General features: G+C 39.4%; 1 protein-coding gene and 1 pseudogene across 3 annotated transcripts in view; one reads left to right on the plus strand and one right to left on the minus strand.

The window, feature by feature from the left end:
- The window catches only part of IGF2BP2 (insulin like growth factor 2 mRNA binding protein 2), a 153463-nt gene that overhangs the window by 26349 nt on the left and 106069 nt on the right, over nt 1–21045 (minus strand). For all 3 annotated transcript variants that reach the window (XM_054700421.1, XM_054700419.1, XM_054700420.1), the window contains 5 exons: nt 18642–18690; nt 17562–17613; nt 13393–13456; nt 10534–10806; nt 8572–8706 (listed from right to left, as the gene is read on the minus strand). In XM_054700421.1, the coding sequence (XP_054556396.1) occupies nt 8572–8706; nt 10534–10806; nt 13393–13456; nt 17562–17613; nt 18642–18690 (573 nt within the window). The remainder of the gene's footprint in view (nt 1–8571; nt 8707–10533; nt 10807–13392; nt 13457–17561; nt 17614–18641; nt 18691–21045) is intronic.
- LOC119257368 (RNA-binding protein 38-like) lies at nt 2106–2733 on the plus strand (annotated as a pseudogene).

A 21045-nucleotide genomic window follows, 5' to 3' on the forward strand; every position in this document is an offset into this window, starting at 1 on the left:
ACTCTACAGAGATCAGCTGAGAAGCATGGTACCCAGGCCATTATAAAACAAAACAGGGATTCTATTAAAAGGGGTAGGAAAATTTGTGGCATCTGACATGTCTGTTCATATTCCTTCCTCCTACACAGCATGGCAAGGAGCAGACTAGGAGGAAATCCCCTACATTAGGGTTTCTCCCTTGGGAGGGAAACAAGACTGGACCAAGAGTTCATTATCCTGGTTTGTCTAGGGGTTGCCTGAGGGATTGTTTTCTGTCTCGCGTGACTCAGAGTGCTGACGAGACTGTTGCAAGAGTTTGGAAGCCGCTGAAAACACAGCGTGTATGTTGCAGCTACAGTTCTACCATCAGAAGTCACAGGGAGAAAGAAAGAGGTTAGAAAAAGTTTGACAGGTTCTAGAATCCTTTGCAGAGCTAATTACCAAAGTCTTCTCCTGAATGAAGCCAATATACAGCAAATTCCCAGCAAAAAAATTACAAAGCACGTAAAGAAAAAACAAGGAAACATGGCCTAATCAAAGGATCAAAATAAAACCACAGAAAATGACCTTAGAAATGTTGGTCTATAAGTTAGCCAACAAATAGTTTAAAAATAACTGTCAGAAAATACTCAATGGCCTAAAATAGACCATAGGTAAACAACTAAACAAAATCGGGAAGAGGATACATGAATGAAATGCAAATATCAACAAAGTGATATAAAGTCTAAAACTATAACCTAACAGAAATAAAGGAGCTGAAAAATACTATTGATCTGAAAAATTCATTAAAGGGGTTTAACGTGATCAACTTAAAGATTGGTTATTTGAAATCATCAAGTCAGAGGAGGAAAAAGAAAGGAATTTAAAAAGTTAAGAGAACTTGTAGGACACTATCAAATGGACCAATATACCCATCATAGGACACCGAGGAGGACACCAAGGAGGAAGAGAGAGAAGGGATAGGGAATTTACTTAGAAAAATTATGGTGGAAAACTTTCAGAATCTGAGGAAAGAAATGGATATGCAGATTCAGGAAACGTAAATAACTCCAACAGGGGTAAATCCAAAGAGAAGTGCACTGATATGCACTATAATTCAATTGTCTAAAGTCAAAGACAAAGAGAGAATCTTGAAAGTAGTAAGACAAAAGCAATTAATCACATATAGGAAAGTTTCCATACAACTATCTGTGATATCTAAGCAGAAATTCTGCAGGCCCAAAGGGAATGGGGTGACTTATTCAAAGTGCTGAAAGGAAATAAAAACCCCTGTCAACTAAGAATATTGCATCTGGCAAAACTGCCCATCAAAAATAAAAGAGAGGAATAAAAGGGAACCAAATAAGGGATGGGGAAAAATAATAACAATAAAAAAATCCCCAAAACAAAATTAACAGGCAACTACAAATCAGAAATATTCTGCAGGGGAGGGATATTCTGCAGGGATCAAAACAGAGGAGGGAAGGGCCTCCCCTGGTGGCGCAGGAGGTTGAGCGCAGTGCTGTGAAGCTGTCCGCAGCCTCAGCAGCACCCGTTTGATCCCAGCCAGCAGGTGAGGGTCCCACATGGCGCGGCAGACCTCTCCTGTCTCACCCGCTGCTCCCCTCAGCAGTGTATTTCAGTAGATCTGCCTGTTCTTCTCCTCACTCTGTCTCTGGTGAAACCTCTCACCCTCTCACACATCTGGCCTGTACCCTGGTTTTGTATGCATAAATAAATAAATCTTTGAAAAAAAAAAAAAAACAGGAGGGACGAGCACAAAGGACTATGGTGATGGTGCACTCGTGAATCCATGGTGGGAATTTAATGGGGACTACACCTGAGAGGAGAAAGCAAACAATGTAAAATATGTATAAATAAATAAATTACATTTTAAAAAAAATGAAAGGGAGAGTGCCCGCAGAGCAGGCTGGAGGGCAGCATGGCACACAGTGCAGGAGCAGCCGGCCCACATAAGGGCCTGCTCTCTCTCCCTCTGCCCGCGCGTCCGGGTCCCTGGTGAGCACAGCCACCCAGTGGCCCAGGTCCCTGGGTCCAGAGGTGGCAGCAGAGCGCTCCCCGTGCTGCTTTAACCCACACACTGCTCCCTAAGCGGGGCTTTCCACAGCCCTCCAGTGCCCCCAACTGCCATGCACAGCTCACAAAAAGACACCACCTTCACCAAGACCTTCGTGTGCAGCCTGTCCTACCACACCACTGATGCCTTGCCCAGGAAGTATTTTGAGGGCATTGGGGACATCGAGAAGGAAGTGGTCAACACTGGCAGCCAGTTGGGCAAATACAGAAACTATGGTTTTGCGACTATGGCCAACTGGGAGGCAGCTGAGAGCGCTTGCAAAGACCCGAACCCCAATATCCACCGCTGTAAGGCCAACAAGAACTTAGTGTATCTGGGTGCCAAGCCACAAAGCCTTCAGATGGGCTTTACCATGGATGTGCAGCAGCTGCACCACACCTTAATAAAGAGTACTTATGGGTGGATGCCATTGTCCAGCCCAGCATGGTGATCCTGGACACACCAGCCCCGTCACTGTTCTCGCCTTCACCAAGTACACGAAGGCCAGCCCAGTCAGCCCAGCCTACCCCCAGTATCCGCCAGCCACCTATGGCCTGAACTGTAAGCTGTCTCTCCCTTGCCAGCTTCGTGGGCATGGTTACCTGGCTGCCGTGCCCAGGCCCTTGGGCAGCAGCACCCTGGGTGCCATCTTCCTACAGTACCAACCTCCTCAGCTGCAGCCTGACCAGATGCAGTAAGTGGCTCCTCTGGGATCAGCAGCTGTGTTACCCACACCCTGGCAGGGCCTGGAAGTTGCCTCTTTGATCTAGGACTCCTCATGCCTGGGGGAGGTGGAGGGCTGTCTTGGAGAACAAGGACAGCCAAGAGCTACTTGCAGCTGCACCCCACCATCCTTCTTCACACTGCCCCCAACCAGGTATGGTGGACCTGTGACCCCTGCCACAGCCAGGCAGGGGCTTTTGGGGACCCTCTTGCAGACCCCAGATGCCCTCCTTGCCCTGGTCCCTCTGAGGTGCCTCACTCAAGGGAATCTAGAGAGCAAGGTGCAGAGAACATCATATTCAGTGGTAAAAGGTTGAAATCTATTCCTTTAAGATCAAAAACATAAGATAAAGATGCCTGCTTGCACCACTTATATTTAATATAGTATTAGAAGTCCTAGCCAGAGTAATTAAGTATGAAAAAGAGATAAAAGGTCTCTAACTTGGAAAGAAGTAAAATTATTCCTATGTAGAAAACGCTAGACTCCACAAAGAAAGCATTAGAACTAATGAACTAATTCAGCAACATGGTAGGATATAAAATCAACACACAAAAATTTGTTTCATTTCTATACACTAATTATCTGAAAAGGAAATTTAAAAAATAATGCCATTCACAATGACATCATAAAGAATAAACACCAAAGAATAATTTTAACCAAGGAAGTAAAAGATTTATACTCCGAAAACTACAAAACTTTGTCGAAAGAAATTAAAATAGAAATAAATGGAAAGACATCCCGTTTCATGGATTGGAAGACTTAATACTGTTTAGATGTCCTCACTATCCAAAGTGATGGATAGATCCAGTGTACCCCTATCAAAATCCCAATGGTAAAATTTGCAGAAATAGATGAATTTCATTCTAAAATTCATATGGAATCTTGATGGACCTTGAATAGTCAAAAGAATGTTGAAAAAGAACAAAGTCAGAAGGCCCACACTCCCTGATTTCAAAACATATTAAATTGACTAGAGATCCCAGAAATAAACCCTCACATATATGGTCAATGATCTGTAACAAGGGTACCAAGTTTACACAATGGGGAAAGTATAGTTTTTTCAACAAATGGTGCTGGGAAAACAGGATATCCACATGCAAAATTAAGAAGCTGGACCCCTTGTGGAGAAAAAGGAACTCTTCTGCACTGTTGGTGGGAGTGCAAACTGGTCCAACCACTATGGAGAGCTGTGTGGAGATTTCTGGACCTACTAAACATAGAGCTTCCATATGATGCAGCAATTCCACTCCTAGGTATTTACCCAAAGGACACAGAAACATCAATTCCAAAGAGCGCCTGCACCCCTATGTTTATAGCAGCACTATTTACAATAGCTAAGCTTTGGAAACAACCCAAATGCCCAAAAATAGATGACTGGATCAAGAAGATGTGGTACATATACACCATGGAATATTACTCAGCATTCAAAAAAGATAAACACATGCAATTTGCAGCAACATGGATGGCGCTGGAAGGGATCATGCTCAGCGAAATAAGCCAGAAAGAAAAAGAAAAATACAGATGGTCTCACTCATAGCAGGGATCTAGAAAACTTAAATAAGGGACCAGGAAAATGAATAACTATAAGAAAGTGAAAATCAAAATCAACAAAAAACTATGAACCAGAGATGCTCTATGGGGGGTAGGGGGCGGGAGGGGAGGGATTGGGGTCAAAATAAGGGGGTTACAATTGTATGGGGAATATAAAAATAAAATTTATTATTAAAAAAAAAAAGAAGCTGGACCCTTATCTTACTTCATATATAAAAATGAACTCAATATGGACTAAAGACCTAAATATGAAACCTAAGACCAGAAAAAAACATAGAGAAAAATTGAATGAAATTGGACATGGCAATGGCATAGTTAACAAACATAGGTAACAAAAGCAAAAATAGACAAATGGGAGTACATCAGATAAAAACATCTGTGTATCAAAGAACACAATTAATAGTGAAAAAACAACCTATGGGATGGAAATAAATATTTGCAAATCATGTATCTACCAGGGATTAATGCAGACTCCTACAACTCAACAACAAAAAATATCAAATAACCTGTTTTAAAAATGGGCAAAGGGGACCTCCCTGGTGGTGCAAGGGGTTAAGATGCAACCTATGAAGATGTTCGCAGCCACTGCAGCATGAGTTCGATCCCTGGCCAGCCAGGGAGCTACCCACATGGCGCAGCAGACTTCACCTGTTTCTCCTGCTGCTCCCCTCAGCAGTGTATTTCAGTCAATCTGCCTGTTCTGTTCCCCACTCTGTCTCTGGTGAATCCTCTCACTGCCCCCCGCCACACCTCTGGCCTGTACCCCAGCTCTTGTATGCATAAATAAATAAAGATTTTTTAAAAATGGGCAAAGGACTTCAACAGATATTTCTCCAAAGATGACGTACAAATGCCAACAAATATATGAAGAGATATTAAACATCATTAATCATCAGAGAAATGCAAATAAAAATCACAGTGAGATATTGTGAATACAAAATGTTACCTCACAACCATTAGTTTGACAGTTATCAAAATAACAGAAAATAACAAGTGTTGGTGAGGATGTGGAGAAATTAGAACCCTTGTGCGGTGATTTATAAATGGTACAATCACTACAGAAAACAGTATAAAAGGCTTCTCAAAAAATTGGAAATAGAACTACCCTATGATCGAGCCATCTCATATCTGAATGTGTAAGAGTTGAAAACGTCAAAGAGATATCGCTGACTCATGTTCATTATAGACATAACAGCCAAGAGTTAAAGCAACCCAAATGTCCACCAAAGGGTGAATAAATGAACAAAATGTGGTCCATACATGCAATGGGATATTTTCTAATCTTAAAAGGAAAAGCTACATGCCACAATCTGGACAAATCTTTTTTTTTTTCCGTGGGACCCTTGCGGGTGGCCGGGGAGTGAACCAGCACTACAGAGGCTGCGGGCAGCCTTGCAGCCCAGCGCTCAACCGCTGTGCCACCAGGGGAGGCCCAAATCTTTAGGAACTTATGCTAAGTGAAATAAGGCAGTCACAAAAATATAAATACTGAATGAGTCTACTCATCTGAGATCTCTAAAATAGTCCAATTCATAGAATGGTAGTCACCAGAGGCTAGAGGCAGAGGGGAAAAGAGAGTAGTTGTTTAACGGCTATAGAGTTTCAGTTTTGCAAAGTGAAAATGTTCTGGAGATCTGTTTCACAATGATATGAATATACTTAACACTACTGAACTAGTTATTATAGATAATAAAAGCAAAAATAGACAAATGGGACTATATCAAATAAAAAATCTGTGTATCAAAGAACACATTAGTTGAAAAACAACCTATGGGATGTTAAAACAACCTAAAAATGTTAAAGAAGATAAATCTTATATATTTTTACCACAATAAAAAAAAAGTTCAAACAAATAAAAATGGAACAAGGAAAGGATGCCCTCTCTTTCAACCTCTGAATATTTTTCTGTGAGGACACAAGGTCTGAAATCACTACAATCATCTTGGCATCACCAGGGGAAGTGCAGACATCCTGAGAAGGGTAGAGCAGAAAACAGAAAGCAAAGTTATGGGTTTTCGAGTTCACGATTCAACTGACCTTGGAATCACTCTTCCTTGGTCATGTGACAAAATGTTGTTTCTTATTGCTTATTTGTTATATTTTCTGCTACTTGAGACCAAAACCATCTAACAGATTCATCACTATTGCCTCAAAATAAGTAAAAGCTTAAGGAAGTTCTGGCACACAGCAGGTGCTCAATAAATAAAAGGAAAGTTTAGGCTCTCTCTCCTAAAATTTCACCTCTTACTATTCTACCTCAGGGCTCAGCTCAAATGTCCCACAGGGAAGCCTTATTTGTAACCCCATATCTCTCCCTATCCTTCTGGAAGTTTGGTTAGGACCTCCAGTGAGAGGCAGTCATTTTCCACTGTGGCACTTCTCACAGCTGTTACTAATTAGTCACTAGTGTAATTATTTATTTAGCAAATGTCTCTCCCACTGGATTTTGAGCTCCAGGAAAGCAAGAACTGAGTCTTATTCATGATTTTAGCCTCAGCCCCCAACACAGTACTTGGCACAGGGTGGTACTCAAAAACAATTTTATTTCAAAGATATTCAAACTTTATCTTAGCTCTATAGAAAAACTTAAAAGCCCAATTTATAAATTTTTGATAGCTGCTCTCATTGAAAGGACCTAGGAAGGTATTATTTAAAAAATTCTCAATAACTTGGATGAGAGATTCTTCAATTAAGCCACAGCGTTTAGGGGTTTCAAAAGTCCCAATTAGAGTAAATAATTCATAAATGAAAGATTAGAGTCCCTTATGAAATCTGCAATTTTTTTAAAGGGCTACTTTCATCATTTTGGTTTTAGAACATTCTTATTTGACATTATTTGCTAATTAATTTTACATTCAATTCATCCCTTACTATTTCTCTATAAAACTGCCACCTCTACCCACAGTAGATTTTGCCAAACTGACAGAGCCTTTATTTTTATTATAGTGTCTATTCCATTACCATTAATTCATTTGTAATACAAAGTCAACTGGTTTAGTAAGAACTGTATTTGCCATTAAGATTGATACCAGGGCCTCCCCGGTGGCAAAGCAGTTGAGCGCTGGGTTGCGAAGCTGCCCGCAGCCTCTGCAGCGCCGGTTCAATCCCCGGCCACTGGGTGAGGGTCCCACATAGCGCGCAGACCTCTCCTGCCGCCCGCTGCTCCCTCAGCAGTGTACTTCTTCAGTCTGCCTGCTCTGCTCTCCTCTCTGACTCTGGTGAATTCTCTCACCCTCCCACGCTTCTGACTGTACCCAGTGCTTGTATAAATCAATAAATCTTTTTTTTTTTTAAAGAGGCATGTATATTTATTTATTTATTTGTTTATTTGTTTGTTTATACATGCACTGGGTACAGTCAGAAGCGCGGGAGGGTGAGAGAATTCACCAGAGCCAGAGCGGGGAGCAGAGCAGGCAGAAGGACCGAAGTACACTGCTGAGGGGAGCAGCGGGCGGCAGGAGAGGTCTGCACGCCATGTGGGACCCTCCTCTGGTGGCTGGGGAGCAGCCGGGGATCGAACCGGCACCACAGAGGCCACGGGGAGCTTCGCAACCCAGCGCTCAACTGCTGCGCCACCAGGGCGGCCCTAAATAAATAAATCTTAAAAAAAAATAAGATTGATACCACATTCATTAAGCCATGGAATCCTAAGAAGTAATTTGTAAAGGAGGTAGGAAAGCTAGAAGAAAAAAGAGGATGAGTCAAGCAGCCATTTGGATACAAAAGGTTTAGAGAACCTTCCAGAATGGGAACCCCCCAGCAAATGATGGCTTTGATGATAATGTACATTTTACACCTGCACTGTCCAATATGAAAGCCATTAGCCATATATTTAACCATTTAAATTTGAACTAATTAAAATAAGCTATCTAGTTCCTTCATGGTACTAGTCAAATTTCAGTTATTGAATATCAACATGTGGCTGGTGGCTAGCATATTAAACATGCAAGGTATAATATAGACAACACACAAAGCTTTGGACAACATGGATCTATACATGCCTGGGATAAATATCAACAAGAGATGGAAACATTTGAATGACCAAGAGAGACAAAAGAGGGGAAAAAAGCCATATTATAAATATAAAAGATCTATTTCCCACTTAATTCTCCATAGGAACAAATTTCTTAAAAATAATTCCTCCCCTGCTCACTTTACTAAGTAACAGATTTACAGCTTTTTAAAAAATTTCTTCAAATAAATGGATGAGAATGTGCTCTTATTCCCTGTTGAGTGGTCTGGGTATTGCATATGAACTTACAGTTTGGTCTCATCAGCCTCTTTCTGCATGATCTCAAGAATCATGCGGCATGCTTCAGAGGTCCCCTCTGGGGTGGCATGGATAGTGACAGGCTTCTCTGCAGCCCCAGAATTCTCTTTTCTGTGGATGTCTACCCTGCAGGGAAAGAATCAGGAGCCATAGCACAAAGTCATGTGGGACAGGATCCTAGTCCCAAGAACGAGTTGCACCAGTCAATGCACAGCAAGGACACAGACAAGAAAGTGTCATTAGCACATCTGCAACCAATGCGATTCTCTGAGAAGGCAGCAAGCAGTGCAGGGGGTCTCGTGCCACTTGAATTCTATGCAGCTCCATCTTATGTACATCTCAAGGCAGTATTTCTTATAGGAGTGCTGTGGGACAAGGCACCAAGCCAACTTGGTAATGAAGCTAGTTTGGCAAATGAGGTATCTTGTGTAGTCTTTCAAATGACTGTGGAAGTGAGGAGTAAAGCGAGTGGGATAATACTGCACATTGGCACAGTGCTGGTCTCTGAACTGACTGCAGCTTTTAAAAGCCATATGTTAATTCAAACATGAAATTTAAGCAAGCTTTATATATATGGTTGTAGACAAAACCAGAGGCACACCCTCTCTCTGCCTCTCTGAGTTCGTTTGCTTTCTACTGAACACCTGCCTTCTTCCAGGTTCTTCAAACTCACGGCTCAAAATCTTGATGACTTTATCGAACTTCTTTGGGTAGCTGTGGTCCTATTTGGTTTTGTTAACTTTTTTAAAAAAATCACATAATGATTGTATCCTGTTTCACCTTGACTATTAAAAGGTCCATATCCAAGTTTTGACCAAACTCTATAAAATGGGAACCTACTTTGAGAAGTTACCTCCTTTTATTCAAACTGATTGGTTGTATTTTTAAAGCTACTTTAAACTATTTTGGGAACAAAAAGACAGACATAAAAATCATCTTTGAAGTAAAGCAAATTTGGAGGAGGGAAAAGGACTTATTTTAAAATAAATGAAACACCAGGTAGTGTTGCTCTACCACCTCATCACTTCACTCCCATGTTTATGAATTCCAGCATTCAAATAAGTAGCTTTAATTTGGGTGTAACTCAGATACTTTGAAGAAAATAGTGTTTTCATATTAGGTTACAAGACATTCAATGAATTATCTGAATAAAATACACAGACATATAAATAGCAAATATCATCAGTAACAGTACTTTGCAATTTAAGTGCTTTCATGGTAATTATTTTGTTCATTCTGCCTATCTTAATTATCACAATAATCTTGGCTTACAGAAGAAGCAATTGATGTTCAGGGTAGTTAAAATTTTTCTCAAGCTCATAGAGCCATTCAGTGGTAAAGCTTGAACATGGGTCTGTGCTTTCAAGTCTTGTACTTTCTACATTACATCATGTTGTGACCTTAATGCACATACAAATGTCAACAACTATAATTCCTTAGACAGAAAACTAAACATAAGGCTAATGTATTTTACTTCTTGCTCAATATGGCAGTGACTCACCTGCTTCCTTTAGGTAGCTGTGAGACCGCCTAGGTAGTCTCAAAGAATAACTACCACCCAAGACTCTGACTCAGGAGAGGAGGTAAGAGCTAAGTAAGTAGATTCTAGGATCCCACAAAGTTCAGTCCCATACCTATGTTGTTTTAGAAATAGATGTGTTCACAAGCATTAGTTAGCTTCAGAGAACAATCCTTGGCTTGTGAGGTCATTAGTACCTTCTTTATGAACCTTTAGTGTTTCAGAGTATGATTTTTAGGCCATTGGCATGAAAGCTCATTCAAGTTCTGGGTTTTATGTTAGTCTGTTAGTAGTTCTGTTTAAAGAAGCCACCATCCCATACAGCACAGCCCCCCACTGCTGATGCAAGCGATAGCAACCTGATGGTGGCTGGGACCCACCAGCACTCAGGGGACCCCTCAGAAGGAAGTAAAGGAAGCCCGGGAGGCACGTACCGGGACTGGGTCTGCTTAGTGATGTTCTTTATGGTCAAGCCCTCCTTTCCGATGATGGCACCAACAAACTGGGTGGGGACCAGGATCCGCAGCGGGAAATCAATCTGTCTGGCCTGAGAAGAGCCCCCAGGGGCGTGGCCTTGCTCCCGGGAAGAGTGGTCCCCACGCTGGGCTCGCTGAGGGGGCGAAGGGGAGCTCACCTCTTCATCCGGGATGTAGGAAATCTTGAAGGAGTAGTTCTCAAGCTGATGCCCACTAAGCTTCTCGATGGCTCTGAAATGCAGAATGGGCAGGTAGGCTTCATTAGAGAGCAACATCAGAGAAGACCTTCAAAGTCAGTGAATAGGTACAATCACTGTCATTGATTAATTGCCTATTTGACAGCCATTTCCCCAGTGATAGCAAGACAGATGTCACCTCTGTTCCCTCAGAGCTTGTGGTTAACAAAAAAATCACAACTATAGGCCTGGTTAGACTTGATAGATAATTTTGCATTCTTTTTTTTTTTTTAACCATCCAAGGTTGTAACCCCATCATCAAAGATTTTTTGTTAAGTATCAGCATAAAACTATGACTCGTGGTGGTGCAAGGGGTTAAGTCTCAGCACTATGAAGCTATCAGCAGCAACTGCAACACTGAGTTTGATCCCCAGCCAGGGAGCTAACCCTCGTGGTGCAGCAGGCCTCTCCAGTCTCAGGTGCTGCTCCTCTCAGCAGTGTATTTCAATAAGTCCACCTGTTCTGCTCCCCACTCCGTCTCTGGTGAATTCTCTCACCACCACCACCCCCACACCTCTGGCCTACATCCCAGTTCTTGTATGCATAAATAAAATAAATCTTTAAAAAAAACCTATGACTCCTTTTTTTCTTTAATCAAGATATATTTATTATTGAAAATTCATAAATATGTAAGCAAATAAGAAAAAATTCCTAGGCTACTCTATACCTTTCATATATATATATATATATATATATATATATATAGTGGGTTAACATTATATGTACTGTTTTCTAACTTTAAAAAGGAGTTAATATTCTAAAAATTGTTCCAAGCAATTAAATATTCTGTAATTAAATTTTTTCTAGTTAACATTTTACTGATTTACCATAGTTTTTTACACTGATTCGATATTGCTAGACATCTATTTATCGACGTATCAATCAATCATCTATCAATTTATCAATCATCTATCTATCATGTTCAATCCTTTACTACTGCATACAATGTTACCATAGGCATTTTTGTTTTGTTGATTTTGTTAAAGATTTATTTTATTTATTTATGCATTCAAGAACTAGGGCCTAGGCCAGAGGTGTGGAGGAGGGGGTGAGAGAATTCAACAGAGACAGAGTGGGTAGCAGAACTACTGAAATACACTGCTGAGGGGAGCAGTGGGCAAGACAGGAGCAGTTAACTGTGCCATGTGGGTCAGCTCCCTGGCTGTGGATCAACTCATGCCTACAGTGGCTGGTGATAGCTTGATAGCACTGAGACTTAACTCCTGCGCCACCAGGGAGGTTCCCATGGGCATCTTTATAACTACAATTCTGCACAAAGGCAAATTCCTACTGCAACTGCTGGGTCAGAGAGTATGCAGAATTCTAACATTAATTATTGCATACTGTCCTCTGGAAAGGTCTCAACATTTACTACCCCATAGCAGTTAAAAGGGTATTAGTTTCCTTAAACCCTTGGAGTAATATTTTAAAATATTTTATCATTTAATGGGAATAAATTATATTCCACTATTGCATTTAAAAAATTATATAGGCAGTGAAACAATTTTTTCACATGTCTTTGGTAGCATTAACTATATACTACTAGATTAAGTGTGTAGGGTTTGTCAATTTATTGCAAAGCAGTGCCTTTTAAATTCAATAAAAGCAACCAAGTAATATGTACAAAGTTCCTAAGTGGCAGCTGAAAAAGAGCTATAAAGGTGTGTTGGTACATGTCCTGGTTACATACGTGTGCAAAGTTAACAGCAAATAAACTCTTGCATTTTTCAAAGCAAAATTAAGTTTTTCAAAACTGGCAGTATGAAAGCAGGTAGAATGTGTCTTCATGTGTATTGAAACCTTGAAGAAGAAATAAACTATAATCCTGGTACATTTAACCAATATTATTCTACATCTATAAAGCATGACCACATTTTACCATAATTCTAGACACAGTGACCTGACTGGCACTTCAAAGACCTCTTTACAAAAGGGAAATTGTTTTTGTTGTTTTTTTAAAAAAAAAATTAATCCCGCATTCATTAATGCCCAAGCTCAAGATTAACCATGGTTGAAGCACACAGTCCTGAGAGGGGAACAGGAAGTGAACAGGAAGAGAAGGGGGGGCAGGGAAAAGAACGCATGCTGAGTACTCTGTGATGAACTACCCCCAGATAGTTCTCCCTGCTGCTGATCCCTCTGTTAATATTACACGGAGGAAAAGTCAGCATTACACTGAAAGATTATCAGGTAAAGATTATCAGCCACACTCCAACCAGTGTGGCTCTGAGGATGCTTCTTCCTCATAGTGCATGTTATAAATTCCAGGTGGATGTGGCTCCCAGTGATTGGCAAAGCAGAGTCTTGGGGGCAGCATGTCACAGGGCCGTTGCACCCTCTATTCCTGATCATGTCAAGACATAGCTGCTATCTCCGCTTTGATGCCTAAGACATTTTTCAAGATTAAGTCTCTGTGTAGTCAGCAAATAGACATCTTGGTATAAATACCCCAGCGCTCTACTGACGGGGCTTCACTGGTATGTCAAAGACCTGCATCTTTTCAGAAAAGGTTTAGAATGCAATGGAATTCAAAGACAACCCTCCAAAAAATTTCAAAGGAAACAAGCTCACATTCACTTACATTTTTGCTTCTTCTCTTGTTGCATATGTGACATTGACAACAGCAGTTTCTGTGTCTGTATTGACTAGGAAAGAAGCAAAAATTACAATGTCATAGGAAAAAAATCTGTCGCCCTTTGGTTCAATATAAACAGATTAACTTTAGAGAAAAATGCCCTAAAATTCACCACCTTAATTGTATCATTATTTGAATTTCTACCTTTATTCACATTCATTCATAGTAATTTGTGATCAATTGCATGTACAACTCTAAGCTATTTTTTCACTTTGTTTATAAACACTTTTGCATGTGAGGGGCCTCCCCCGGTGGTGCAGTGGTTGAGTGCTGGGTTGCGAAGCTGCCCGCAGCTTCTGTAGCGCCGGTTCAATCCCCGGCTGCTCCCCAGCCACCGGATGAAGATCCCACATGGCGCACAGACCTCTCCTGCCGCCCGCTGCTCCCCTCAGCAGTGTACTTCGGTCCTTCTGCCTGCTCTGCTCCCCGCTCTGGCTCTGGTGAATTCTCTCACTCTCCCGCGCTTCTGACTGTACCCAGTGCATGTATAAACAAAACAAACAAACAAATAAATAAATAAAAAACATGCCTCTATTTATTTTTTTTTATTTTTTTTTAAAGAGTTATTTATTTATTTGTTTGTTTGTTTATTTGTTTATTTATACAAGCACTGGGTACAGTCAGAAGCGCGGGAGGGTGAGAGAATTCACCAGAGCCAGAGTGGGGAGCAGAGCAGGCAGAAGGACCGAAGTACACTGCTGAGGGAGCAGCGGGCGCTGCAAGAGAGGTCTGCGCGCCATGCGGGACCCTCCTCTGGTGGCCGGGGAGCAGCCGGGGATCGAACTGGCGCCGCAGAGGCTGCGGGCAGCTTTGCAACCCAGCGCTCAACCGCTGCGCCACAGGGGAGGCCCAAAAAACATGCCTCTATTTAAAAAAAAAAAAAAACACTTTTGCATGTGTATGTACATTTTCTTTATATTTTTCATTTTGGTGCCTGAAAAAAATTACAATAAGTAAATGTGCCATAATTTTGCCTAGCCAAATTCCTCAGTTATTGACAATAGGTTGTTTCTACTATTTGCAATTCTAAATAATGCTGCTAAAAATCACTTTTACTACAGCCATGCGATTTATTCTTCTGAGTTACTTTCTTAGGCTAAAAATCACTGAGGAAAGATTATCAGGTAAAAGACCATGATGCTTCCTAATGCATATTTTCAGAAGTTTGTATGAATTTATGTACCCACTATTAAGTTATGGGTTTTAACTTTGATTTGCAATTACCTTTACATTACTGGATATAAGTAAAAAATATTAAGATTTGAGATTCTTTGCTCATTGACAAAGTTGAGCTATCGCTAATTTTGTTTCCCTCTAATTAAACTCCTTGTCTAAGTATGAGTTAAATTTAGTAACTATCTACTACCAGTAAGAAAATGGACAATTTCAACTCACTTGACTGAAGGAAAGAGCCCACAAACTCTAAGATGGTCTAGTAAGGTCACCCTGTGAGTTGCCTTAATTTATCAATTGCTTGCGTTTTCCTCCAAAGTGAGAAGTTCAAAATAAGCTCAAAAAGGCAGATAAAACTTTCTTAATCCACCCTGTAAACTTAAACTAAAAATACTAGAGACCACCAAGTATATATGACCAAATTGAACCCCTCCTTTAAACATTTGTTATTAAGTGACTAGAAAATTAACATTAACACTAATTCAAGAAAACCATAATGAAGTTGTTTTTCAAAGTAATTATAAAATCTTATAGTTAAGAATTCTTAATCTTGGAACTATGCTTGAGTTTTGGAAGTCTATAAATTACCTCTACACCACCCAATGATTCAAATTAATGGATATATGAATTTTTTTGTATATAATCTCCAAAAGATTCTCAAAAAAAGTTAGAGACCAGTGATGTAAAAAATATATAAAATTTTAAAAAAGTTAAAAAAAATAAGTGAAAATAAAATATATTTACCAATGGAAAAAAAATATTATTTATCCAATAACTTCAAAGTAGCTGCAGCCTGTGTGGGGGAGGGGACTAGTAATCCTCAGAAAGGAACTGCCACTGAGATTTGCATATCTTAAATGCTGGGTCCAGCTCCAAACTTCTAATTCACACTTACCCAGAGAAGTCCTCACAGTGCAAAACAGGGGATTTGTAGCCCACAACCATCCTCTCTCAGTGCGGACACACAGAACGCTACAGTGGTTTCATATTTGCTGCTTTCTAGTGCTACAGACAAGGCCGTAGACTCAGAAAGGGAGAGAGGACTGTGTTTGACCATCCTGAATATAGCTATCCACTACGATTCTCAGATTCTGTTCTCACATCATGGTCATAGTCACTGTTTTTCAAAGATGTATGTCTTCAGGAAATCAGACAGTTTTTTGATTCTGGAAAGAACTGAGTTCCATTCAAATGATTTTTTCATTGGGCATGAAAGCCCTATAAAGTTTCTTAAACCTCAAGTGAAGGGCCTCCCTTGTGGTGCAGGGGATTAAGCACCACACTATGAAGCGATCCACAGCCTCTGCAGCATGAGTTCGATCCCGAGCCAGCCAGGGAGAAACCCACATGGCGCAGCAGACCTCTCCTGCCTCACCTGCTGCTCCCCTCAGCAGTGTATTTCAGTCAGTCTGCCTGTTCTGCTCCCCACTCTGTCTCTGGTGAATCCTCTCACCCCCCGCATCTCTGGCCTGTACCCCAGCTCATATATGCATAAATAAATAAATCTTTAAAAAAAAAAAACTCGACTGAAAATGTTTTCCTGCTGAATCAGGAATAATATATGAAACAGAACAAAACAAAAGCCCACCACTGCTATCCTGTAGGTGTGAGGCAGCTGGAAACTCAGTGGTCTCCAGAGCACAGGTGCCCTAGCAGCTGCCCCAGATACCTGGAATGTTTCTTCCTTGCGTAGCAGTCTCCTGAATTTACCATATGGTCTTAGCTAGTAACTTTACAAATTCATGTCTGTAAGGCCATCTTGCCTACTACATCCAATCTTTATTGAGAATGTCTTCTCTTCCATGTGGAGGACAATAACAAGAACTGAGAAACAGAATCCTTGTAAATCATGTCTTCTTTCTGAGCTCTTTCCCTTCACCTGTGGGCATGGGCGGTCAGCAGCATGAAATTGAATAATAATATTTTTAATATTCATGGAGTGGAGAACATCTAAATAATTACTGCTTTAAAACTATTATATTATTTACACTGGCAGACAGAACAGATTGCAAATGAGACAATGGGTTCGCTGTGATCTTTCCTAAGTGGAGCTTAATAATTTTTTGAGCGTATGAGTGACACCACTGTCTATAAGTACCTTACACAGATTAGCTTTGGGTGCCACAATTATCCAGTGATATAGGAAAGGTCAAGATTATTCTCCCCACTTTATACTCATGTGGAATCTGACTCAAGTTAAGGGACTGGTTTAAAGGCTGATGGTCAGTAAATGACTGAATTCACATTCTGCTTTTAAGGCCAACACAAAAGTAATCTTCATTGAAAGTTACTGCCTGGGCTCTCAGGAGGCTGGAATCTACATCTCTAGGCATCTTAAAATTTCTGGTGCTTCCCTTTTAAATCATATTTCATGTGTTAGAAGATTAAAAATGAAGGTGGCAGGAAAAAGGTATGCCTTTTCTGGGCAATTCTAACACTCTTCCAAGGACAGTGGTCCTTAAACCAGGGTACACACAAAAACACTTGGGAGTGTTTCTTTAAAATTCAGATTCATGAAGTCTTCTCCCAGAGTCTTGTTTTGTATGTCTATGGTGAGTCCTAGAATTTGTACTTTCACAAGCTCTAGGGCATTCTCGTGTCTCCTACTTTCTAAAAAACACTATTTTTCTTAGCCAGGAAGAGAGAAAGGCTAAACAGTATAAATCCAATATCTTCCTAGTAATTTAAGCTTACGGCAACCTGACAGTGTTTGTCCAGAGTATAAGAAAAATAGCCTGAAAATCATATTCCTTGAAAAAAAATTATACAGAAACTGATAGAAAGATACTGATATCTCTTACACATAGATAACAAACATACACTATCGAGCGCTTGTTTCAAAGGAATTTGAACCTACTATTTCTCCCTGGAGTTGACACAGCCTATAGAAAGTAACAGTAATCGCTTCCAAAATTCAACAGGCTAATTTCCTCATTTATTACCTTGTTCCACGTTTTCTACTGTTCCATACTGAGCCAAAAGTCCATCCAACACCTGAAAAATAGTTTCAATGTCAGAATGGGAAGACAAGATTGGACTCACAAAAAATGGTGCAATAATATCTCCAGCAAGTGAATTAATGGAAAACAAGGACAATCATAGGAATAATCTAACAGCATTGATGTTTCAAGTCTTTGATAAAAACAATTAGAACTGAATAAATACAGGGGACTTTGATTTGCTTATTAGCTCCCAGGTAATCCGTTCACTAAGGTGATAGAGGTCATTTCAGAGTCTTAGTAAATGGTAATAATCATATTCATCATGTTATTTCTAAGTCACTGACAGCTCTTTATTTTGAGAAACAAAATAAAGTACAAAACTCACTTCTTCCTGGAAGACATAACCATTTCTCCTTCTGTTTTTCTGAGGGATCTCCTAATTTCACAAAGCAATGGGATGTGTGTTGAAATTTTTCAGAATAAAAGGTTTTTAATAAGTAATGAAAATATTGTTTCCTTTAAGGCTGTTTTGATTTTTGTTTGGGTTGGGGGAAAATATGAGGCCAGTTATTTTTAAATAATGCAATAATTTTATTGCATTAATATAGTTTTATTTTAAGGTAGCAGTTATAAGAAGTTTTACAACTCTAAAAGTATACCATAACTGTTACTCTTAGCAACTAATTCAAAATAAATGAAAAACTGCTCTAACTAATAAGGAAACTCCTATTTTTATTATTTTTTCCATTGATTTTTTTCCAAAGTCATAATTTGGAAAGATAAAAATCCTTTACAAAAATTACGGGATAGAAATCACAAAACAAGTATGCATTTGTTTCACAATTTATTTGTTGACGCTTAGTGCTGGAGAAGACAGAACCTATCAGATCAAAGTGCACACGCTGTACAATGAAGGGGACAAATACGACCAAACTCGTAACAGGTCATGCACGTTAGGATTGTGAGAAAGGAAAAAGTCTGCAAACCTGTAATTCCCAAATGTTAAAGAGAATTAATGGGAAAAAGTGCATTGGTAAGATGAAGAATGAGAACAGAAAGACAGAAAAGACACTGGATTACCTCCCACTGCAGGTGAGGAGGGATGTTTCGAATCTGAATCTTCCTGCTCCTGTAAGAAAAAAACAGACTATATTATTTTCTCCAGGACACAAACGTTAGCAGATAATAAAGAAATCACAATTTGAGTTCACTTTCTCACTGTGTTCACTGAGGCACCAGTGAGATTCTGAATGTGAATGAGTATCAGGACGCAAAATACTTTAAGGTTTTCAATTAGTTTCAGAAGAAAACAAAGAAAAAATCCAAGTTGTCTGAACAAGCTGAAGAAACAGTTTACATGCATGTTTGCCTTTTCATTTTCCTACCAAAGCAGTCAAAACTTAAATGGCCACATAGGTTGTAACCATGGAATTATCACCTTCCGTCTCAAAATATATGGTCCAGCAACTGACCCTAGCCCAAAAGGTAGATAGGCTCAAACATGAAGTTGCTTATAATGGGGACGGGTTGGATTTAGTTAGCTTCTTACTTAATCTTTTAAAAAATGTTTTTATTCCTGACTAGATAATACTTTACAATATTATAAAAAGATTTACTCCCATTTGCCCCCTTCCTCACCAGAAATGAACACTTTTGTTTGTGTATCCTTTCATTTCTTTATGCAAATAATAACAAATATGTAAATTCTTGTTTTCCCCTTTTCTTCCAGAGATGTTTGCAGATCTACAAATTCCGCACCTTGATTTTTCACCTAACAGCAATATCCTGGAGACTTGACTGTGTTGGCAGGTAGAGTGGTCCTTGGTCTTGAATACACTGCCTGAATGCACCTAGTCCTCTGCTGATGGACATCTGGGCCTTCTCCTACCTTTTTGATTTAGAGGCTTTTCCACCAGGACACCTTGCTGGTCTGATAACTTTGAGTTATTTTGATTGTTTCTTTGTTTTTAACTTAAGTATTAAAATTAGGTAGAAAAAGAACAGAAATATGAGGATAAGTTTTTTTTCTATCATTTGGGAATGTGTTAGATATTGGAAAAAAAAACGTATATTAACATTTAAATATTAAAGAGGCTTTAACCCAAAATATTCATTTTAGTAGGAAGTTTTCACAAAACTACCACTTCATATGAATGGATGATAAGCATCTCATTTTAACCTTACCACTCCCCTGTAAAAGCAGGCATTAGTATCCCCATTTCTCAGATAAGTTAACTGAAGCTAATGCATCTCCTATCTGAATCTCAAAGTTAGGGAGTGATATTTTTGTCTTGTGGTTTTAAATAACCTTAAGTGTTAACCTTAAAATGTTACTCATAATTGTCAATTCATCAACAAAATTTACATTTCATGTGTCTATTACAATTCAATGAATCCTGGACAAGATGTGCCCTCTCAGATAAATTCTAGGCAAATGGTTCTTAGGTGGGGATTTCACCTTTCCCCCACCAAGTATCAATCCCATGGTATGTTCTGTGATCAGAACATCTCCTCCTGGGAGGGTTTCTCTGAAAACTTCACCATAGTGGCTCACTCTTTGTTCCTCAAAGGAATTTACTTAAATACATATTCTCTTGAAAGAGGATAGTGAAGGTATTAACTAGTAATCTCCACAGCATTAGCTGACACCTGGTTTACATTAAGGCTCTCCAGCCCCGCTGGTTGCTGAGCATACCTGCAAGCACCTGAAGTGGGGCTGAGCATGTGAGAAATCATCTGCTTCACAGTTTTGCTTACTATCATTGGTCCCAACCTGGACTGGTGCTGAGTCTCATATGGCCAAAGAATCCTCCCCAAAATATGGATTGTTGTATATGGGGTGGTATGGTTTCTCCAATACCATTTATTGAAGACAAGATCTTCCATTGTATTTTCTTGTCTGCTTTGTCATAAATTAATTGACCATATAGGTATGAATTTATTTCTGGACTCTAAATTCTGTACCTTCACTCTAGGTCTATTTTTATGACAATGTCATACTGTTTTAATTATTATAGTTTTGTAATATACTCTGAAATCAAGGCAATCCTGTGATGACTCCAGCTTTCTCAGGATTGTTTTGGCAACTTGGGAAGGCTGATTTTTTTTTTTTTTTTTTTTTTGCCAGTCAAGCATCCAGTTTTTCTAGATCTAAACAGAATAAGAACTGAAGCCATTTTTAAAATTCTTTTATTTTGCTATGATGAAGATTTCAGTTAGTAAAACCAAAATGGTGTTTTTAGAGATATGATTAACTACCCTTATAAAGTCCTTAACCCAGTATTTGCAATTAAAACTAAGCAGTACAGAAACAAATATTTATACATCATAATTTGAGCCCAGATACATAATGTAAACACATTATAATCTGAGTATATAATGTTTGTCTCCTGGTAAATACAAAATTATCTTTTGTAAAGATAATTTTACACATGGTAAATACAAAATTATCTTTTTTTTAAGTTTTTACACTTTTTTTTTTAAA

This window comes from Talpa occidentalis, unplaced genomic scaffold (assembly GCF_014898055.3).
Source record: "Talpa occidentalis isolate TD23 unplaced genomic scaffold, MPIMG_talOcc4v2.1 talOcc4.4, whole genome shotgun sequence".
Classification (NCBI taxonomy): Eukaryota; Metazoa; Chordata; class Mammalia; order Eulipotyphla; family Talpidae; genus Talpa; species Talpa occidentalis.